General features: G+C 33.5%; 1 protein-coding gene and 1 pseudogene across 3 annotated transcripts; one reads left to right on the top strand and one right to left on the bottom strand.

The window, feature by feature from the left end:
- The first annotated feature begins 5,659 nt into the window (after nucleotides 1-5,659).
- On the top strand, nucleotides 5,660-7,086 carry LOC120216400 (annotated as a pseudogene).
- Nucleotides 7,087-9,142: 2,056 nt separating this feature from the next.
- Nucleotides 9,143-13,134, bottom strand: LOC120216326 (E3 ubiquitin-protein ligase FANCL-like). 3 transcript variants are annotated; one of them, XM_039213782.1, is made up of 11 exons: nucleotides 12,970-13,134; nucleotides 12,664-12,735; nucleotides 12,506-12,576; nucleotides 11,533-11,602; nucleotides 11,373-11,447; nucleotides 11,145-11,259; nucleotides 10,998-11,055; nucleotides 10,848-10,919; nucleotides 10,448-10,578; nucleotides 10,255-10,378; nucleotides 9,143-9,427 (listed from the first exon to the last, which is right to left on the bottom strand). In XM_039213782.1, the coding sequence occupies exons 1-11, from the start codon at nucleotides 12,970-12,972 to the stop codon at nucleotides 9,349-9,351; spliced, it is 870 nt and encodes a 289-aa protein (XP_039069713.1). In that variant the 5' UTR covers nucleotides 12,973-13,134; the 3' UTR covers nucleotides 9,143-9,348. The 3 variants fall into 3 exon arrangements, with proteins under 3 accessions (XP_039069713.1, XP_039069714.1, XP_039069712.1); XM_039213781.1 differs by having other exon boundaries at nucleotides 9,145-9,427; nucleotides 11,524-11,602; XM_039213783.1 differs by lacking the exon at nucleotides 12,664-12,735 and having other exon boundaries at nucleotides 11,524-11,602.
- Between the last annotated feature and the right edge of the window lie 4,508 nt (nucleotides 13,135-17,642).

Raw genomic sequence — 17,642 nt, 5'->3', positions numbered from 1 at the left:
CCGGGAATCCTATTCCCGATAATGTAAGATTACCAATAGTGGATTTTTTTGGGTATATTACCATGAATGTCATTACCTCTTTTTCCTTAGGTATTGTTGGATTACCGACGTTTTGGACTAAAATGCCCTTAATTTTTTTTCAAAAATATCATTCTTCTGTCATTGAATAATAAAAATTCTACGAAGGTTAAATTATAAATTTATCCTTAAACTATTTTAGATTTACAAAAAAAGTCTATAATTAAAAATTTATATGAAATTCAGGGGTTAAAATAAAATTTTATCCTTTCATTAAACCTTTTTATATTTTCAATTTTGTAAAAAAATTATATAAATTTTATGAATTTAATTTTTTTAAAGAAAATATATAAATATTTTCCAACTTGTTAAAAAAACAAATATATAATAAGGACAATTTGGTCAAATATACATTCCAATAATCTTTTATTCCTTTAACCAAACACGGTAATCTTACATTCCTGCTAAGCCAACCAAACAAAAAATTTAACATTCTCAGTAATCTTATTCCCTAGTAATCTTACATTCCGTGAACCAAACATACCCTAAGGACATACACATGAGAACTAAATTCTTGTCAGAGGGGTAGTCGGTGAAGTATGTCATCGTTTACACAAACGACAGAACAGTTCAAGGACATCGTGTTTACTGTTTAACTAGTAAAGTAAATATACTATCACAAGGGAATGTTCAAAGGATGACACCTACCTATCTTATGCAACATCGATCGTAGAGGCTATCACCACACCATGTCAAAATGTTTTTGATTAAATCATCAATTTCATTCATGTGGGGATTGTTAAAAAATTGTGAATTACATTGATAGCTTTAATATTTATATTAAATTCAGAGTCCTTTTAGAAATTATAAATTAAAAGATATGATTTAATTTGAATATTAGTAGATAATTACTCTTTTAATAGTCAATTTAAAATTGTATGTGTTACCTTTTTAACTTTGAATATTAAAAATAATTATATACTTTTGTTTATTTTAAATTAAAATAATATTTGTTTAATTTGAATAATAAAAAGAGTGTATATCTGTTTAATATTCAGATCTCATGATCAAAATACAAAGTATTTTATTTCTTTAATTCTCTTTTGTTTTTAAAAGATTTTGATTCTTTCTTTTACTTTTTCTCAGTTCATTTTGTCTCGGATAACAGTTGTCACACGAAATTTCTAAAAAATTGAAAACTATTTTCATCAAGGTGTCATACTGCGATTTCAATCCTTTAAATCAATATTCATTTATATTGGTTAAATCCCAAATATCTAAAATTTATTTTCACTAATCTATCGTATCGTGGTTTTATTATTTTCAAATCTTTGAACTCTATTACAAACAAAAAAGTTTAGTAATCCATTATCATGAGAATTGAAGTGCGGTGGCAACTTGTTAGTGTTGAGTTTAGCAAATATCCTTTCCAATCTCCCGGAGAAGTATACTTTTTTAGTCCTCGTGACCACCGACAAATCAATTAAAAAAGTAAATGTCGTGATATTTTTTTATATGTTAATGATTTGTTTTATGTAAATTTTAACAGTCAAATATTTATGCTGTACATATATGTTTTCGTGGCACTACATATTTTAATTATTTTACATGTTTTGTATGATATCTTAAGTTATTTACATACTATGTATATTTTTTCATAGTATTCTAATTTTATTTTAATCGCTTAAAATATTTATATTATTATTACAAATATCATATTAAAAAAATTAATGAATTAATTATTTGATGCACTATGGGTGGAAAAAAGTTTTCTACAAACAATAATAATATTATAATAAGGGTATTTGTAGTAAATTCAAGAATAAAAAAAATAGAGACTTGTCACCATTTTAATTTCTCTGAGTACACCTGATAATAATTTAATTTTAATATATTATTTCAAAGCAAAGTGAGGGTATATATAGAAATGATCACATTTATTTTATTTTTTATATCATTTAAATAACTAGTTGTGTACTTTTTTGTGGGAGTAAAAGATACATATCTAGGAAATGAAAAAATATGTAAAAACAAAAATGATTAAAATTATAATATAATATAATTTTTCTTTCTCTCTTACTACTTTAGCCAACAGTCATAAGGTTAACCCCCTAGTTTCAATAAACTCTTTATTTTTAACCCCTTATGTTTTCTATAATTTTCTTTCTTCCACCACCCCTCATATTTTCCCTTTGTTTGGCCCATTATTACATTTCTTTTCTCACATTCATCCAGTATCCATACCCATATGATCAACACCCATAGCTTCTCTTTTGTATTTATTTTATATATCTAAGATTTTATTTTATTTTAATTAATAAGTATTTCCTTTTTTCCTTAAAAAATTAATAATAATAATAATAATAATAATAATAATAAGGTGGCTCACTTCCTTGATAGAGCAGTCATATCTTAAGCAAAATATTTTAACTGAAAAATTATTATTTATCAATTTTTTGCTGTTATTAATAATGATAATGGATTAGAGAATATCGATTTTTTACAATGACTTAGGTTTAGTGTATTGGAGAAACCTATTGACTTGGGAGTAATAATCTTTGAAATTTTGATTGTTGTACTATATTTTTTATTATGAATAACGTTCTACACTTTTAAAAATAAATTTATGGTATTTTATTTTATTTGCTTTGTATATTATTTTATATCTAGATCATGTATTGTAATGCTTTTCAAAAATATTTTTAGCTCACCAAAAACAATGAAAAACATATAACTTGTCGGGTTAAAAGTGAATTTTAAGTTGAAAATTGATTTTCAAAAATGACAATTTTAGCTCGTAGTTTTTTCAAAGTATTTTTGAATAAATTATTCATTTATTCTCATGTATATAGGGATGGAGCCAGAATTAAATATTGGCAAGAGCCGAAATATTAAATTATTTAAGAAAAATCTAAAGACTTATTAGGTATTTAAACTCGAAATTCAACATGAACCAAGCGACCTTAGTGATTAAAGGATTGTTGTTATCCTTGAGGTCCCGCGTTCAAGCATATATGTAGGGTTATAAGCGTTCATTGTCAAATAGTTGAAAATCTTTGTACAAATATTACCTTATATTCACCCTAAATTAAAAAAAAATCCTCAAAACTCAAAAGCCAACTTCTAATTTGTCGAATATTTAAACTTACAATGACTTAAATTGTAATTAGACCAAAAATTTGATAACACAAACTTATCATTCTTTAGTTCAACCCTACTTGATTAAATATTTAATAATTTTTTATATTTTTTAAATTTAAATATTTATTTTTACATAAACCAAAATACTATTAAATCAAAATTATATAGAATATATAAATTTTAATAGGGACCAGGGCTCCCTTGGGTCCTAAGGGAGCTTCGCCCATGCATGTATATCATAGTTTTTTTAAATTTCTGGAACAAATATTTTAATTATTTAAAAATAATTTTAACAATAATCTCGTACACTTAAATTTTAAATTAAATAATTAAAAAAAACTTCAAATTACTTCCTTATCACATTTTTAAACCAATGTGAATTAAGGAGTATGTCTATTCATATAATTAATATCTAGGGGTACTAGCCATTTTATTGGTGTGAGGAAAAAGTTGTAAAATAATTGAAGTCATCACCACGTGGCAGCTATTGCTTGGTGAATCCCAAGAATCTTCCACTCTCAATTATGCAAATAGTGAGAATGATGTTTTAGTTTTCTCAGTCTTTCACTTTCTGAGGTGTATCCCTCCTATGTGATGCTTACTATATAGTTTTGTCTTCGAACTACAAAATATTCTGGCTGTAATTAATTGGTATTTAATTCGCCACGTGTCGAATGTTAGAGATTTTAAACGATGACAGTGCCTTTTTCCTACGTGGAATCTTTCTTTTCTTTTCTTTTCTTCTCTAGAAACTGTGATAAATCCAAGTTGGTGATTCGATGTCATAGCGATTTAAATTCAATACAAATGATTTTATATGGGAAAGAAAAAATCTGTTGCCATTGGTTTAATCATACGAGTGTGGTTATGAAAGAACACAGCTGTCTTTTGTTTTAATCATCATAATCATATATTTTTATTTTAAGGTTTGGATTTTTGACAATTTCATGAATTATTGCTTCATTAAATCGTAACACAACCATACTCGAAGCCGAACTACGGGGTTACACTAAGAGAATTGGACTATGTTCTACGTTGGAAGCCGAACTATGGGGCATACTCGAAGGACTTCGTTCAGCCTGGAATGAAGGTTACGAGAAGGTGATACTGGAAGCAGACAACTCCAAGGCAGTGGAGTTGCTAAGAGAAAGCCCAAATGAAGAACGATGCTTCACCATACTGCAACACAGAGACTCATTCTTGGCCAAAGAGTGGGACGTATCATTGAACTACATTCCAAGAGAAGTAAATCAGGTAGCTGATATTATGGCCAAATATGCATGGGTAGTCCATTCTGGTTATCTACACTTCATCGAACCTCCAGGAGTAGCTCTCGATAGAGTGAATAAGGAAATGGCAGGCCAAGAGTAGTTTAAGTACTACCTAGTTGTTAGCTTCTTTTCACAACCCCAAGAAAAATTCGTAACACAAAATTCAATTGATGATTATTTTTTTTCATATCTTTTGTAATGTTTATGTCTAATGATCTATGGTTATCTATTTTAATAATATAGTCTTTAAAACTTAAATAATTTTTTTTATTGAAAATACAATATAACATACCTATAGCTTCTAATTTAGTTGACGACTAAATCAATATAAATATGATTTTATTTAAATTTTAATTTTTTTTATAATTTCATGAATTAAATTAAGTTCGATTAATTCATGGCATCTAGGTCAAGATTTTATTATATAAACAAGTTTCCTTTTATGATTTAGATTTTTTTAATCCATTAAATGATTTTAGTGATAAAAGTAAGTTTATATTTTTCTAAAGAATATGAGTTGGTGTAGTATGTGTGCATTGTCAACAATTAATAAAAATATTTATTATTTTATAATAGTCCTATAGTATAATATATATATATATATATATATATATATATATTTTGTAAAGAGGTAGCCTTTAACAGGAAAATAAGTGCAGCCCGTACCTGGACGGTAAGATGAGAGGCGAAAAACTTGGCGGTGGGGGCATGGACTCGGCGGAACCGGCCAAACTGGCCGTTCAATATCAATCGCAATCTCAAAGCTGTCCACAGAGAAGAGAAGGGTGATTGGCATTGGAATTTAAGTCCAAACCCCAGTTGACCAATATTTTTAGGCACTCCTCATTGATATATGGCTTCCCGTCCTTTTCTACATTTGATATACACACACCAAATCAATTTCCATATTGAAATGTCCAACCATTAATCTGATCAATCACTTCTGTTGCAGTTTCCAAAAGAAAGAAATGTTAATTTGGGGTTTGGGAATAAAAAAACAAAAAAAGGAAGAGAAAGATGAAAAGGAGTGGAAGCATTAGGTTAGAAGATGATGAAAAAGATTAGGTTCCAAAAGGCAGAGATAAGAACAAGGTGTAGGCCCTAAAGACGGCTTGCCATTAGCTGGATCGAAAGCTAAGCTGATGACGCCTCTTTTCATTTCAATGCAGCCGTCTACATCAACCTCTCTAATCTCTCCCGCCTATTTATATACGTACACTTCAATTTCATCTCCATATCAAACTCCATAAATTTCTATTTTATCTGCCCTTAAACATGGTGTCAATCGTGTCTTTAAGCAATACTTTTGTTCTAATTCTCTCTTGTTTTCTTTCCATTTCGATCTCCGTCTCGGGGCGACCAGCGACTTTCCTTCAAGATTTTAAAGTCACTTGGTCCGAATCACATCAGGCAACTCGATGGGGGCAGGGCCATCCAACTTGTTCTAGACCAAAATTCAGGTTAAACTACTATTAAGTACAAATTTGCTATAAATTTAAACCATATGTTATGTTACTCTTAATCGTCTGTTGTTATTCGTTCTTCTTTTAGGCTGTGGATTTGCTTCCAAAAACAAGTATCTATTTGGACGTGTCAGTATGAAGATCAAGCTCATCCCCGGCGACTCTGCCGGCACGGTCACCGCCTTTTATGTATGTAAAGCTATCGATATGATCTTTGATTACATTTTGAAACACTGAAAAAGGATTGGTTTTCATTATAATCTGGATTGCAGATGAATTCTGATACAGACACCGTAAGAGATGAGTTAGATTTTGAGTTCTTAGGAAACCGAACCGGGCAGCCTTATACTGTCCAAACCAACATCTATGCTCATGGAAAAGGTGACAGGGAACAAAGGGTTAACCTTTGGTTCGATCCGTCTGCAGATTTCCATACTTACACAATCATGTGGAACCATCATCATATTGTGTAAGTTTTAACAAGACACTGTAGAATTGTAAGCATTAACGGTGTTAAATCGAAATTCGGGTTTGTGGTTTTACAGGTTTTATGTAGATGAAGTGCCGATCAGAGTTTACAAGAACAATGAAGCAAGGAATATCCCGTACCCAAAAATGCAGGCAATGGGGGTGTATTCAACGCTGTGGGAAGCCGATGATTGGGCGACAAGGGGAGGCCTAGAGAAAATAGATTGGAGCAAAGCTCCATTCTTGGCTTACTACAAGGACTTTGACATTGAAGGATGTCCGATTCCAGGGCCAGCAAACTGTGCCGCCAACGCTGGGAACTGGTGGGAGGGCACTGCTTATCAAGCTCTCAATGCCATGGAGGCTAGGAGATACAGGTGGGTCCGTATGAACCATGTCATCTACGATTACTGCACCGACAAGTCCCGCTACCCGGTTACCCCACCAGAGTGCATGGCCGGCATATGAAATACTAGTATCCAACTCAACACTCCACAATATTTGTTTTTACCCTACTTGACGTATATGCCCCTCCCTTTGTACCGTAATAGTGCCATAAGAGGAGCATGCATATCATTTGTGTCAGTCAGTTCCTATTTTGTACCTGTCTGTATTTGGTGCATACTATTTTGTTCCCAATAAAAAGCACTAGTCAAATGTATAATTATTTACAATACTTTTTTTTTCATTATTATAGCATCCAAATCTCAGTTTTCAGCCCCAAAGACAAAACTATTGCCAGAAATTCAGTGGGAGTGTTCGAAATATTTGGTTCCGATTGATCGATCTATGAATGGTCCCATCTTTGGTATTATTGTTTTGAAATTGAATGTTGGCCAGAATTTGATTCACATTGGTCGTCCCACGCATGAATCAAATCAGGACGATGGTCCCTCCATTTCTCATCCATATTTGTCCTTTGGAAGGAACTTCGTTTCTTTGTGAGGTCCAGGTTTTGGCCTTTTATTCCCTTCAAAGAGGGAGATTTCGTACTTCGAAATAGCTGGCCAAATACAACACAGTTTTGTATTATTACTTTTTTTAAAAAAAAAAAAAAGAGAATGAATGGGATATAAGACCTGAACTATATAAGTTATGATGTCAACAAAATATAATTTTATTTACCTTTATATTTTTGTAAGTTACACTTCCTTTTTTATTTCTTAGTCTATAGAATCTTTTAAGTTTTCAAAGTTATTAGAAGTTTTCGGAATTTCATATCCTACATCAATTTATAATTTCTTGATGTGATCATTAGTAGACTTATGTAATATATTAACAGAACATATTATATGATAATCAGATCTATTAATCTTGCCAACATATAAATTAGTCATCATCATCTTAGGTTTGACTAGCAATGAAAATTTGTATGTAAATCACTATGCAAGGTTGGAGAAAGAAACTCTCTAATACACTTTAATACTGTCTCATACTCTCTCCATCATCTTCTTCAATTCACCAACCATCATTAGCTATTCTTGAGCTGAACCATAAGTGAACGATAAAAATTATCAAAATTTAATTTTTCAGTAACAATTATTTTAATTTCGATTTAGTCAATAAAATCATTTCGAAAGGTAAAATTTCAGATTAACGATCATTTATTTTATAATGGAGATTATGGATTCTATTATATCATAGGGGAAAAAGATGATGATGCTGACAAGAATAAAGTTTTGCATTAATGACTCAGGGTCAAGAAGGGGAGTGGGGGGGAATTCTAGTGTTATTGGCATAATCTTTTGATTAGTTAATTTAATGCTTTATAGCTGGTAAAGAAGAGGGGAAAATAAAATTTAGATACCCTCCCTTTTGGCCATTGAACACAGCAAGGAAGTGACCAGCTTACCGGAGCCGACCATGTTTGGTACGTGAGGTGTATTTACTATGGCCCCAACAGACATAAATCCTCTAACGAACAAACCATTAAAGCTAGAGAGACAAGGGGCCATCCTCTGACGCAGCAGTATCTTCTATAACTCCATTCACATTTAGAATGCCTTAAAAAATCGAAAAAACAAGTCCAGAGATGGAAAATAGATTCCCATTAAAGAATTTCAAGTGTATTACTTAGTAATTTGCACATTTGGCTGTGGGTATCCAAGTTTGAACCGAGTGCTCGACCATGCAATCTATATGCCTGGAAAAATGTGTGAAACGTTTGAGTTCCAGCTAAAACACCCATGTAATAGCAATAATGAAATGTACAGGAACAAAGAATCTACATTATAGGAAATATGCATGAGTCTAAAATACAACCTGTTAATAAAAGGCTAAGAAATGACATAAATTGGTTGTAACCGGAAAACTTATCAAGAGCATAAGCTTTTAGATTGGACTAGGTAACATTTTAGGTTAAGTAATATTTTAGATTAAAACCGAAAATATTACATTCTTCATATCAAATCATGTAAATTACATAATTATTCCAATTACAACCTAACAAGTTACCGTCAAAACATTTTCGGTTGTAACTGAGATTATTATTATATATGTAACTTTTTAGAATAAACAAGTAACATTTTAGGTTAAAATCTACCACAATATAACATTTTCGATTGTAATTGAAATTATTACAAATTATATAACCTTTTAGGTTGGACAATATAACATTTTAGGTTAAAACCCGTCATTGTTGTTGGTACAAGTAAATAGGAGCCTGAGATAAATCAAGACAACATAAATGAAGGGAAAGCCACATATCATTGTTGTTGGTCACAAGTAATAGCAGACTACAAGTGGGCACAAACCTACATTATATAATGAGTTACTCTCATTTTTAATTCGTCTTATTTCTGCAAAATGGAATTGATTTTCAATAGCTGAATTGACAAGAGAAGCTTCAATGTTCGGAATTTATACTGAGACCTCAGATGTTTTGCTGCTTTGGCCTCTAGGAAATAGGCCCGCCTCTTTTACTCATGAAAGTTTCTCTGGGACAGGATGAATCAGCTCGGGATAATAGATTAAGACTTGTAAGATCTCTAATTCTTTGTAGAGTTGATTTTCACTGCATTTGGCTCTGAGCAGTAAGGACAATTTCCGAACAAAACATTGAATGACCTGCAACACGAGCACTCACAACCATAAACCAAGTTGCCAAAGGAAAAAAAGAAAGAGAAGCACATGGTAAGCATTGTATGATATAAGATGAAAAGGATCCCTAGTGCTAGTTTAGCCCTTCAAGGACATTGAAGATTGGTTCATGCAAATATCTTTTTCATACTGTTTGCAAATAATCTACACATCAAAATGTGAAGATAGATTTGGACTGTTTCTTGGGAAACTCATTGGAGTGTTAGGAAGGGGGAAAACATATAATAGCATATATGCTCGGCTTAATAGATAATCAGTTAATTAGAACGGGAGTATGCACAATCAAAGCCAAATCGGTTTACCATGCATGGAAAGACTGGTATCCTGAATCATCAACTTAGCAAACCATGGATGAAAACAGCTCTGACAATTATTGGACAACGTTTTGGATAATGTATTTATTCCTTTAGCTTGGTAAATGCTGCATCTAAATCTTAGAAGACATTCAAATTACATGCAATCTAGATTGCCCCTTTGATAGGTCCCTTTTGATCAGACTTCAGAAGTTGTGTTCCCGTACCTAGTTGAAACTGAAGAATGTGAGGCCATTAATGGTTGATCCTACCTCTATGCAACTGCACTAGGTGTACTAGACTAATAAGGACATAAACGCGAATCAAGTTACCCTACTTGTTTGCAGGTTTGAATCATTTGGGCAGACAGGTAGCCCAATGGCAGAACCAGAAACTACAGCAGTAATTACATTTCAACTGATAACACATGGTTAATGGGAAATAAAATTATGTTCCTACATGAACTAGATTAAGATATACAAGTGCTAGAGTTCCACATACTGCCTTGTAGTTGTGATTGAACGCATCCAGTCCACTAGGCACATGCTGTGGAAAGCCTTACTGCAACTGTTATTCTCACAAATGTAATCAGTTGCAATGCCACTATTGGATGTATGCTCATCACCTTCATGACATTTGAGAGTTAAGTCTGCAAACAATTGTTAAAAGACATCTAAAGCATGCAAAGCATTACCTATGGGGAGATACTGAGCATAACAGATTCCACATTCATCTAGATGATTATTCTTCTCTTCATCAGCGAGCCTTGGCAATTGGGTGTTCAGAAGACACTCAAGATTTTCTAAGAAGGCATTGTCCCTCACCCTACACAATTAATCAGACTATATAAATATAATAAATATATAAATGAAACACAATAATAAAAGTCCCCACATTCGAATGAAACCTATCCCTTACACAACATGATGTTGTAAGCTTCATTACTATTAAAGTAGATAGAAGACTTCAAGATTCTAATCGAGCCATACTCTGTCTCTAGAGAAGGAATTAACACAACTCTTTAATTTATTTTTCTCCACCCACACACTCACTTCACTAGTGCAAAATTTAAAATCCGAGACTCAAGGGCATACCATTTATCAACATTTCTTTTCCATGTCTTTCTCAAGGAGTTCACAACAATACCTGAACCCATAAAACGACACCTACAAAGACCTAAATATTCATTATTCATTCTAAAAGAATGATAGAAGCTTTCAATAAAATTTTATATGAATTCTTACTCTGGTAATGATCTAGGATCATTGATACTGATAGACAATATCATGAAGCAATCGTTTCCTGAGTAGCAAATAGTTGAACCCTGTGTTCAGTACAACAGAGGGGGGCAAGAACAAACATGCATAAGATGGAATGAATTAATTACTCACCTAATTGAATTTGGCGACTCACAATCGCACGAGATGCCTGCTTTGAATCAACAATCTGAAGAGATCTGTCAATCTCGTCCAAAGTATACCAAAATCCTTGAAGCTTCTCCAGATGCTGGATAGGAAGGAGAACTCCTAAGTTCTAACAATAGTAAAATGCCATGACACCAAAACATAATTTGAAGGAAAAAAGAACTATATTAGGTTAAAAAATGTTGAACATTATACCTCCTCAAACTGTTGTACCAAGTTTTTCAGTCTTGAGTTCATTGTCCATTCTAAATTGAAGATATAGGGAACATCCTGAGTACAGAAAAGAAGTTTAAAAGACATCTAAGCTTCCATTGGAAGAATTAGACCAAAAGGACAAGAGACAAACCGCTGAAACCATTGGAGGAACTTTAGGATAAGCTTTATCCAATTCAATTTCCAGAACATGCACTCTTCCCTTTGTATCTCTAGCACCGAAATGCACAAGAAGGATATTTTGATAAGCAACAAGGAATAAATAATTGATATAAACAGAAATGTGCAATGAGGATTTTCTAACACCAATATGAATTTTTTTTATCAATTTTTAAGAAAGAACTGGACATCGCAGGTATGCTACATAATACTGGATCATCATTTCCATCCAAAGAAAATATATATATTTCACTGATTCTTTGGAAAAACCAAAGGATAACATTATTTATAAGACTGACCCTGGTAGTTGCAGTAGGACTTGCCTAAAAAAATCTATGCTTAATCACTCAGTAATCATCTGATTTCAGATTCAGCAAAAGTGAAATGAACGGACCACTTTTTTGTTAAACTACCCACTTAAACCTTATAAAACCACTTTAACGTCAATGCTAGTAATTAATCCATCTCGTGTTTGACAAGATTTGTTCCAGATATGATGACACAGATCATATCCAGAAACTATGTTAAGCTAGAATTGCAAATTGTCTAGTTCGGGGAACGAAAATCGGAATGCAATTTGCTACTTCTATGGAACATAATTTGATAGTAGGGTTGTCCAGTTAATATAGGATGAGTGAAATACAAGAGTATAAAACATGTTTTGGAACTTATCCCTATATATATTCTTACATATACATATAATTCTAAATAAATAAATTCTAATGTTTAGTAATGGTTTGTTTTACTCAATAATATTATAATAAAATATATTAATAAGATTGCTAGTTCTACTGAATTGAATCGCTAGTCTTCCTGAATTTGGGACTTGTACCAAATTGAAAAACGCTAGGGAGATATGATTTCTGGTAACTATGTTCAGAAATGCCAAAAGGTGTTCCGTTCCTTTAGGAAACTGATATTAGATGAATTGCCAATGCAACCAAAAGGGAACTTACAAAACACGAAAAATAAGGAAATTTAGATCTCCTCCCACCCTCACCAAATGCTCCCATCCAACCTCTTCTATCTGTAAAAATAAAATAACACGACAAATCAAACCAAAACCATAAAATGCTTTTGACATAAGAATAAATTAAAAAAATGTTTAAATAACCTCAGAGTAAACTGCGCTGTAAAATGAGGACGACATAGCCAACTCTCTACATCTGGCCTGTTGATTAACTTCCTGTAAGAAAAAAAGGGTTCATAGCATTTTTTTAAAAGAAATGTTATTTCAAGCTAACCAATAGGTTTAGGTTATTTTATTTCTATATTGTAACAATTAAATAATAAAATATAAATACCACAAACCCTAAGACCCTAAATTCTTTCAGACATTTTCACAAACAATTGGTCAGACAGTGTGAAGACCGAGCGACAAAAGTGGAGATGGGAAAGCGCTGACAGAAAATGAAATTACCATCGGCTTCTGTTCTCTGAGAAGAAGAAAGAATGAAAAATGTTGCTTTGGTATTTAGGTATGGTGACTGCCGCTTGAGTGGCGCTTGTAGCGGCGGTTTCAAGCGTTTCTGCTTTGCCTCTTTTGCCACCGTTTTCTGGTTGGTTTCGGCGGGAAAATACTGGATGACTACTACGTTTGAAATTAAAAAATAAAAACTTAAATTTGGGCTGCCGGACCTTGCGCTTTCGTACTATGCCCCAAACCCAACCCACTAAAGTTTATTAGTATATGTTTTCAAATATGAATTTAATATTAAATATGATTATATTTGGTACACGAAAAAAATCATTAATTTTATGTTTTAGATTTCATTTTCAATATAATTTGGAAAAAAAGATTTTATCAGCTTAATGATGATTGGATTTTTCTGGTAAAATTTTATGCTTGATGTTTTTGACCAAGAATCATGGCAGCGATCTCCCCGAATCTAGTTATCGTTAAACATACTTTTTCAAATGTGTTATTATTATTATTAATCTTGAAGACACAGTTTTCTTCTAGCATGTGCGTCAAAAAGTTCGAAAATTTATAAATTAATGAGAATCAGTCAATTCAGGCATCCTAAATAAATTATCAATATAATGATGAGAAAGTTGCATCACACTTTGATGCTTTGGATGGCCGTCTAATTTAATTTCTCACCCGTGTCTACTGATTTAATCATGCAAATAAGTATCTAACTGGTTTTAAAAAAAATTTTTGCACGCACAGCAATTCATTCTTATTAAAAAAATCGAAGTTGTGTCTTGTTAAAAACCTCCCTATAACTAATTGGAAGAAAAAAGTACTCAACAACTCGGAAGAGACAAAAGAACGAAACAAAACAGAACCAAACCGAATACAACGACTAATTACAATGCAGAAAAACTCAACCATCCCGAAACAAATACAACCAACAGCTACCCAAAATCAGAATTATAACAAAACAAACTCGAAAAGAAACCCCTCACCGCCATGCTTTGAATAATTCAACCCTCGACATACCTTCTTTCGCCAAGAAATCCGCCATGCCATTTTGAGCTCTCGGAATATAAGAAAATTGGATATGAAAAATCGTTCTAGACAAACTATCCACCTCATCGAAAATATTCCACCATTTCCACGACTGCATAAGTGGACAGGCAATCCAATTCAACACAACTTGACAATTCGATTCCACCACTATAAATGACTTATCGATCCAACCCGCTTCTACGAAAACTAACAACACAGTTTTGATGGCTATTAATTCGGCCCACTCTGAACCAAGACTCTCAACTGGACCTGAAAACAACATCCTGATTTCACCCGAATCAATTCTGAGCACCCCGCCGAACCGAAGCCTGGAGCCCCATCTACATTAAAATTAACCAAACCTGTATTAAAAAGAGGGCAAGAATGCAGAAATGATCACTGGAATATCGTGTTTTTGATTACAATGCATGAGTTAGTTTTATACACAATACAAGCAGCTTCTCAACAACTCTAACAAAGTAACCAACCCTAACAGTTTAACAAACTTCTAACTATCTCTTAACAGTTATTGCCAGCATGGCACATCCAGCGTAGCATGACTTGCATTGCTCATACTGCTAATATTCTCCCTACTTCTTCTCGTCTTCTGAATTAGACTTGATGAACACATATTTTAGATTAAAACTCCTCAAATGCAGTTCTGGCCAATGGCTTAGTGAATCCATCAGCTATTTGATGCATAGATGGAACGTAACTGACGCATAGTTGACCAGTTGCAACTTTCTAACGCACAAAATGGACATCGAGGTCAACATGCTTAGAATGAGGATGGTAGATTGGATTCGCGCTCATGGCCACAACACTAGTGTTGTCACACCAAACAACTGGCTCACGAACCTGCTGAATGCCAAGGTCAGAAAAAAGTGCTTGAACCCATGTAATATCAGCAGATGTATATGCTACACTCTTGTATTCGACCTCCATTGTGGATCGAGAGACTGTTCGTTGTTTTTTTATCACCAAGTAACAATACATTTTCCAAGGAATACCTCGTATCCAGTGATAGAACGTCTGTCATCAATGCTAGCATCCCAATCTGTATTACCAAAGGTAACAATGTTCAATCCACTTGCAGCAAGTGAAAACAGAAGTCCAAAGTTAAAAGTGGATGATAGGTAACGCATTATTCTTTTTACTGCAACAAAATGAGCTTCTCGTGGTACATGCATGTGTTGAGCAATTTATCCCACACTAAATGAAATGCCAGGTCGTGTATGGAAAACATACAAAAGAGAACCAACGATACTTCTGTATTCACTGGCATTCAGAACGAGTTCAACTTCTTCATGTGAGAGTTTTGGAGATACTACCATTGGCGTGGCACAACTTGCTACATTTGACATTCCAATCTTCTCTAAGATTTTCAGGATATATTGTCTTTGACTCAACACAATCGATTTATTAACATGTTTGACCTCAATCCCTAAGAAGAAGCTTAACTCCCCGAGATCCTTTAGTGTAAAACGATCATGTAACATTGAAACAATCTCCTATATAGCGGTAGAAGATTATCATGTAATGAATATCATCTACATACACAAGGACATAGATATAGCCATCATCAACACGCTTAATAAATAAAGAATAATCTGCTCGAGACACTACAAATCCCATTTGCAACAGATTATCCTTAAGTTTAACATGCCAATTGCGAGGTGTATGTCGAAGACCATAAAGAGCTTTTTGAAGCTTACACACAAGAGGTTGGCCAAGTTCATCAGTTTGCTCAAACCCAGGAGGTTGTTGCATGTATACATCCTCACTTAAATCTCCATTGAGGAAAGCATTATTGATATCAACATGTCGAATCTCCCATCCATTAGAAACTGCTATAGCTAGCATTGTATTAAATGTTGAAAATAGTACCACGGGATTGAAAGTATCCTTGAAATCATAGCCTGGAATTTGAGAAAAGCCTTGGCAACCAAGCGGGCTTTATACCTACTTACTGATCCATCAGGGTTATGCTTAACCCGAAAGATCCATTTACAACCAACAACCATTCTATCTTCAAGGATTATAACCAGTGTCTATGTTCCATTATTTATTAAGGCATTATACTCATCATGAACTGCTGCAGACCAGTGAGAGGACTGAAGAGCAACATCTATTGTAGTAGTAACATCATCATCCAAAACACTTGAAAACACCTTAGGCTTGAAAATCTCACATCGACTGTGTGTCATCATATGATGAACACGAGTTTGAGGAATACTAACATCAGGCTTAGAAGTAGCAGGAATATTATTCGTATACTATCAACATCATCAGGCACACTACTAGTTTCTGCACCTGTATCAACAGTTTCACTAGGTACAACCTCTTCTGAAATAGTAGCATTAGAGGTGTGATGTATAATAACATCAGAAATATGTTGAGAACCATCATTGACCACCTCAACGACATTAGGAATTACGACGTCATCAACCACCTCATACACAGTAGTTGTATTAGGTAAGTTATGTGGAGACTAAAAACAAGAGTCTGACATCTGTAACAACTCGAAGTGACTCAGAATTCGAACTGGTGTTGGCTGTAGAACTCAACGAGTTATAGGTTTCTTTCCCTGCAAATGGAAAAAAACAGATTCATTAAACACAACATGTCGAGAAACATATACTCATCCATCAGGTGTCAAACATTGAAACCCTTTGTGCTGAGGACTAACTCCAAGATAAGTACAAACTTGAGATCTAAAAGACAACTTATGCTTTTGGAACACTCTTAAGTGAGGAAATCATTGGCAACCAAAATCCTTCATCGTAGAATATTCATGTTTTTTTCCAAATAGTTTTCCAAATGGTGACATTTCTTGTAGAACTTTAGTAGGCAGACGGTTGATTATATACACTGCAGAGATAACTACATATGACCAATACTTGATTGGTAAAGATACCTGAGCTAACAGAACTAGTGCAAGTTCAACAATATGACAGTGCTTTCTCTCTACCACACCATTCTTTTCAGAGGTATGAGGACATGTTAGTTTGTGCACAATCCCATCTCGAGCCAACAATGGTGAAATGCTGTGAAATTCACCACCTCATTCTTTTGTAATACTTTGATAGTACTCCCAAATTGATTAGCTACAAGTTTCTGAAATAGTTGAAACGCTAAGAACGCCTCATCCTCGTGTTTCAAAAGATAGATCCAAGTATGACGAGTAAATGAATCCACAAAAGAAATGTAAAAATGAAATCCATTTGAAGATACATGTGGTGTTCCCATAAATCTGAGTATACAAGTTCAAATGAAGAAGCTACCATTGTATTTGATTCATTAAAGGGCAATTTATGGCTTTTGCCCAAATGACATGCAATACACTCTTTATTTACATTGGAATGACCTTTAATTCCTAGTTCACTAGCTAATTTTGTTAGAGTCTCAGCAGCTGGGTAACCAAGACGCCAGTGCCATAGTTCATCTAATGAAGTTGATACTAAGCTTGCATTGGCTTGTGCAACATGAACTTCTAAAGAGTTTCTATTCATAGCAAAGGAATATAAACCATCACTTTCTTCACCTTGAAGCAGCAACCTTCCAGTAGCCTTATCCCGAACACAACATCGATTGGCATGAAACTCAATGAAAACATCATTATCCCTAGCAAGCTTAGA

The sequence above is a fragment of the Hibiscus syriacus genome, unplaced genomic scaffold, assembly GCF_006381635.1.
Source record: "Hibiscus syriacus cultivar Baekdansim isolate YM2019G1 unplaced genomic scaffold, ASM638163v2 tig00110160_pilon, whole genome shotgun sequence".
In the NCBI taxonomy this organism is placed as follows: domain Eukaryota; kingdom Viridiplantae; phylum Streptophyta; class Magnoliopsida; order Malvales; family Malvaceae; genus Hibiscus; species Hibiscus syriacus.
Note: the sequence above shows the minus strand (reverse complement) of the source record. Positions and strands in the feature narration are given on the sequence as shown.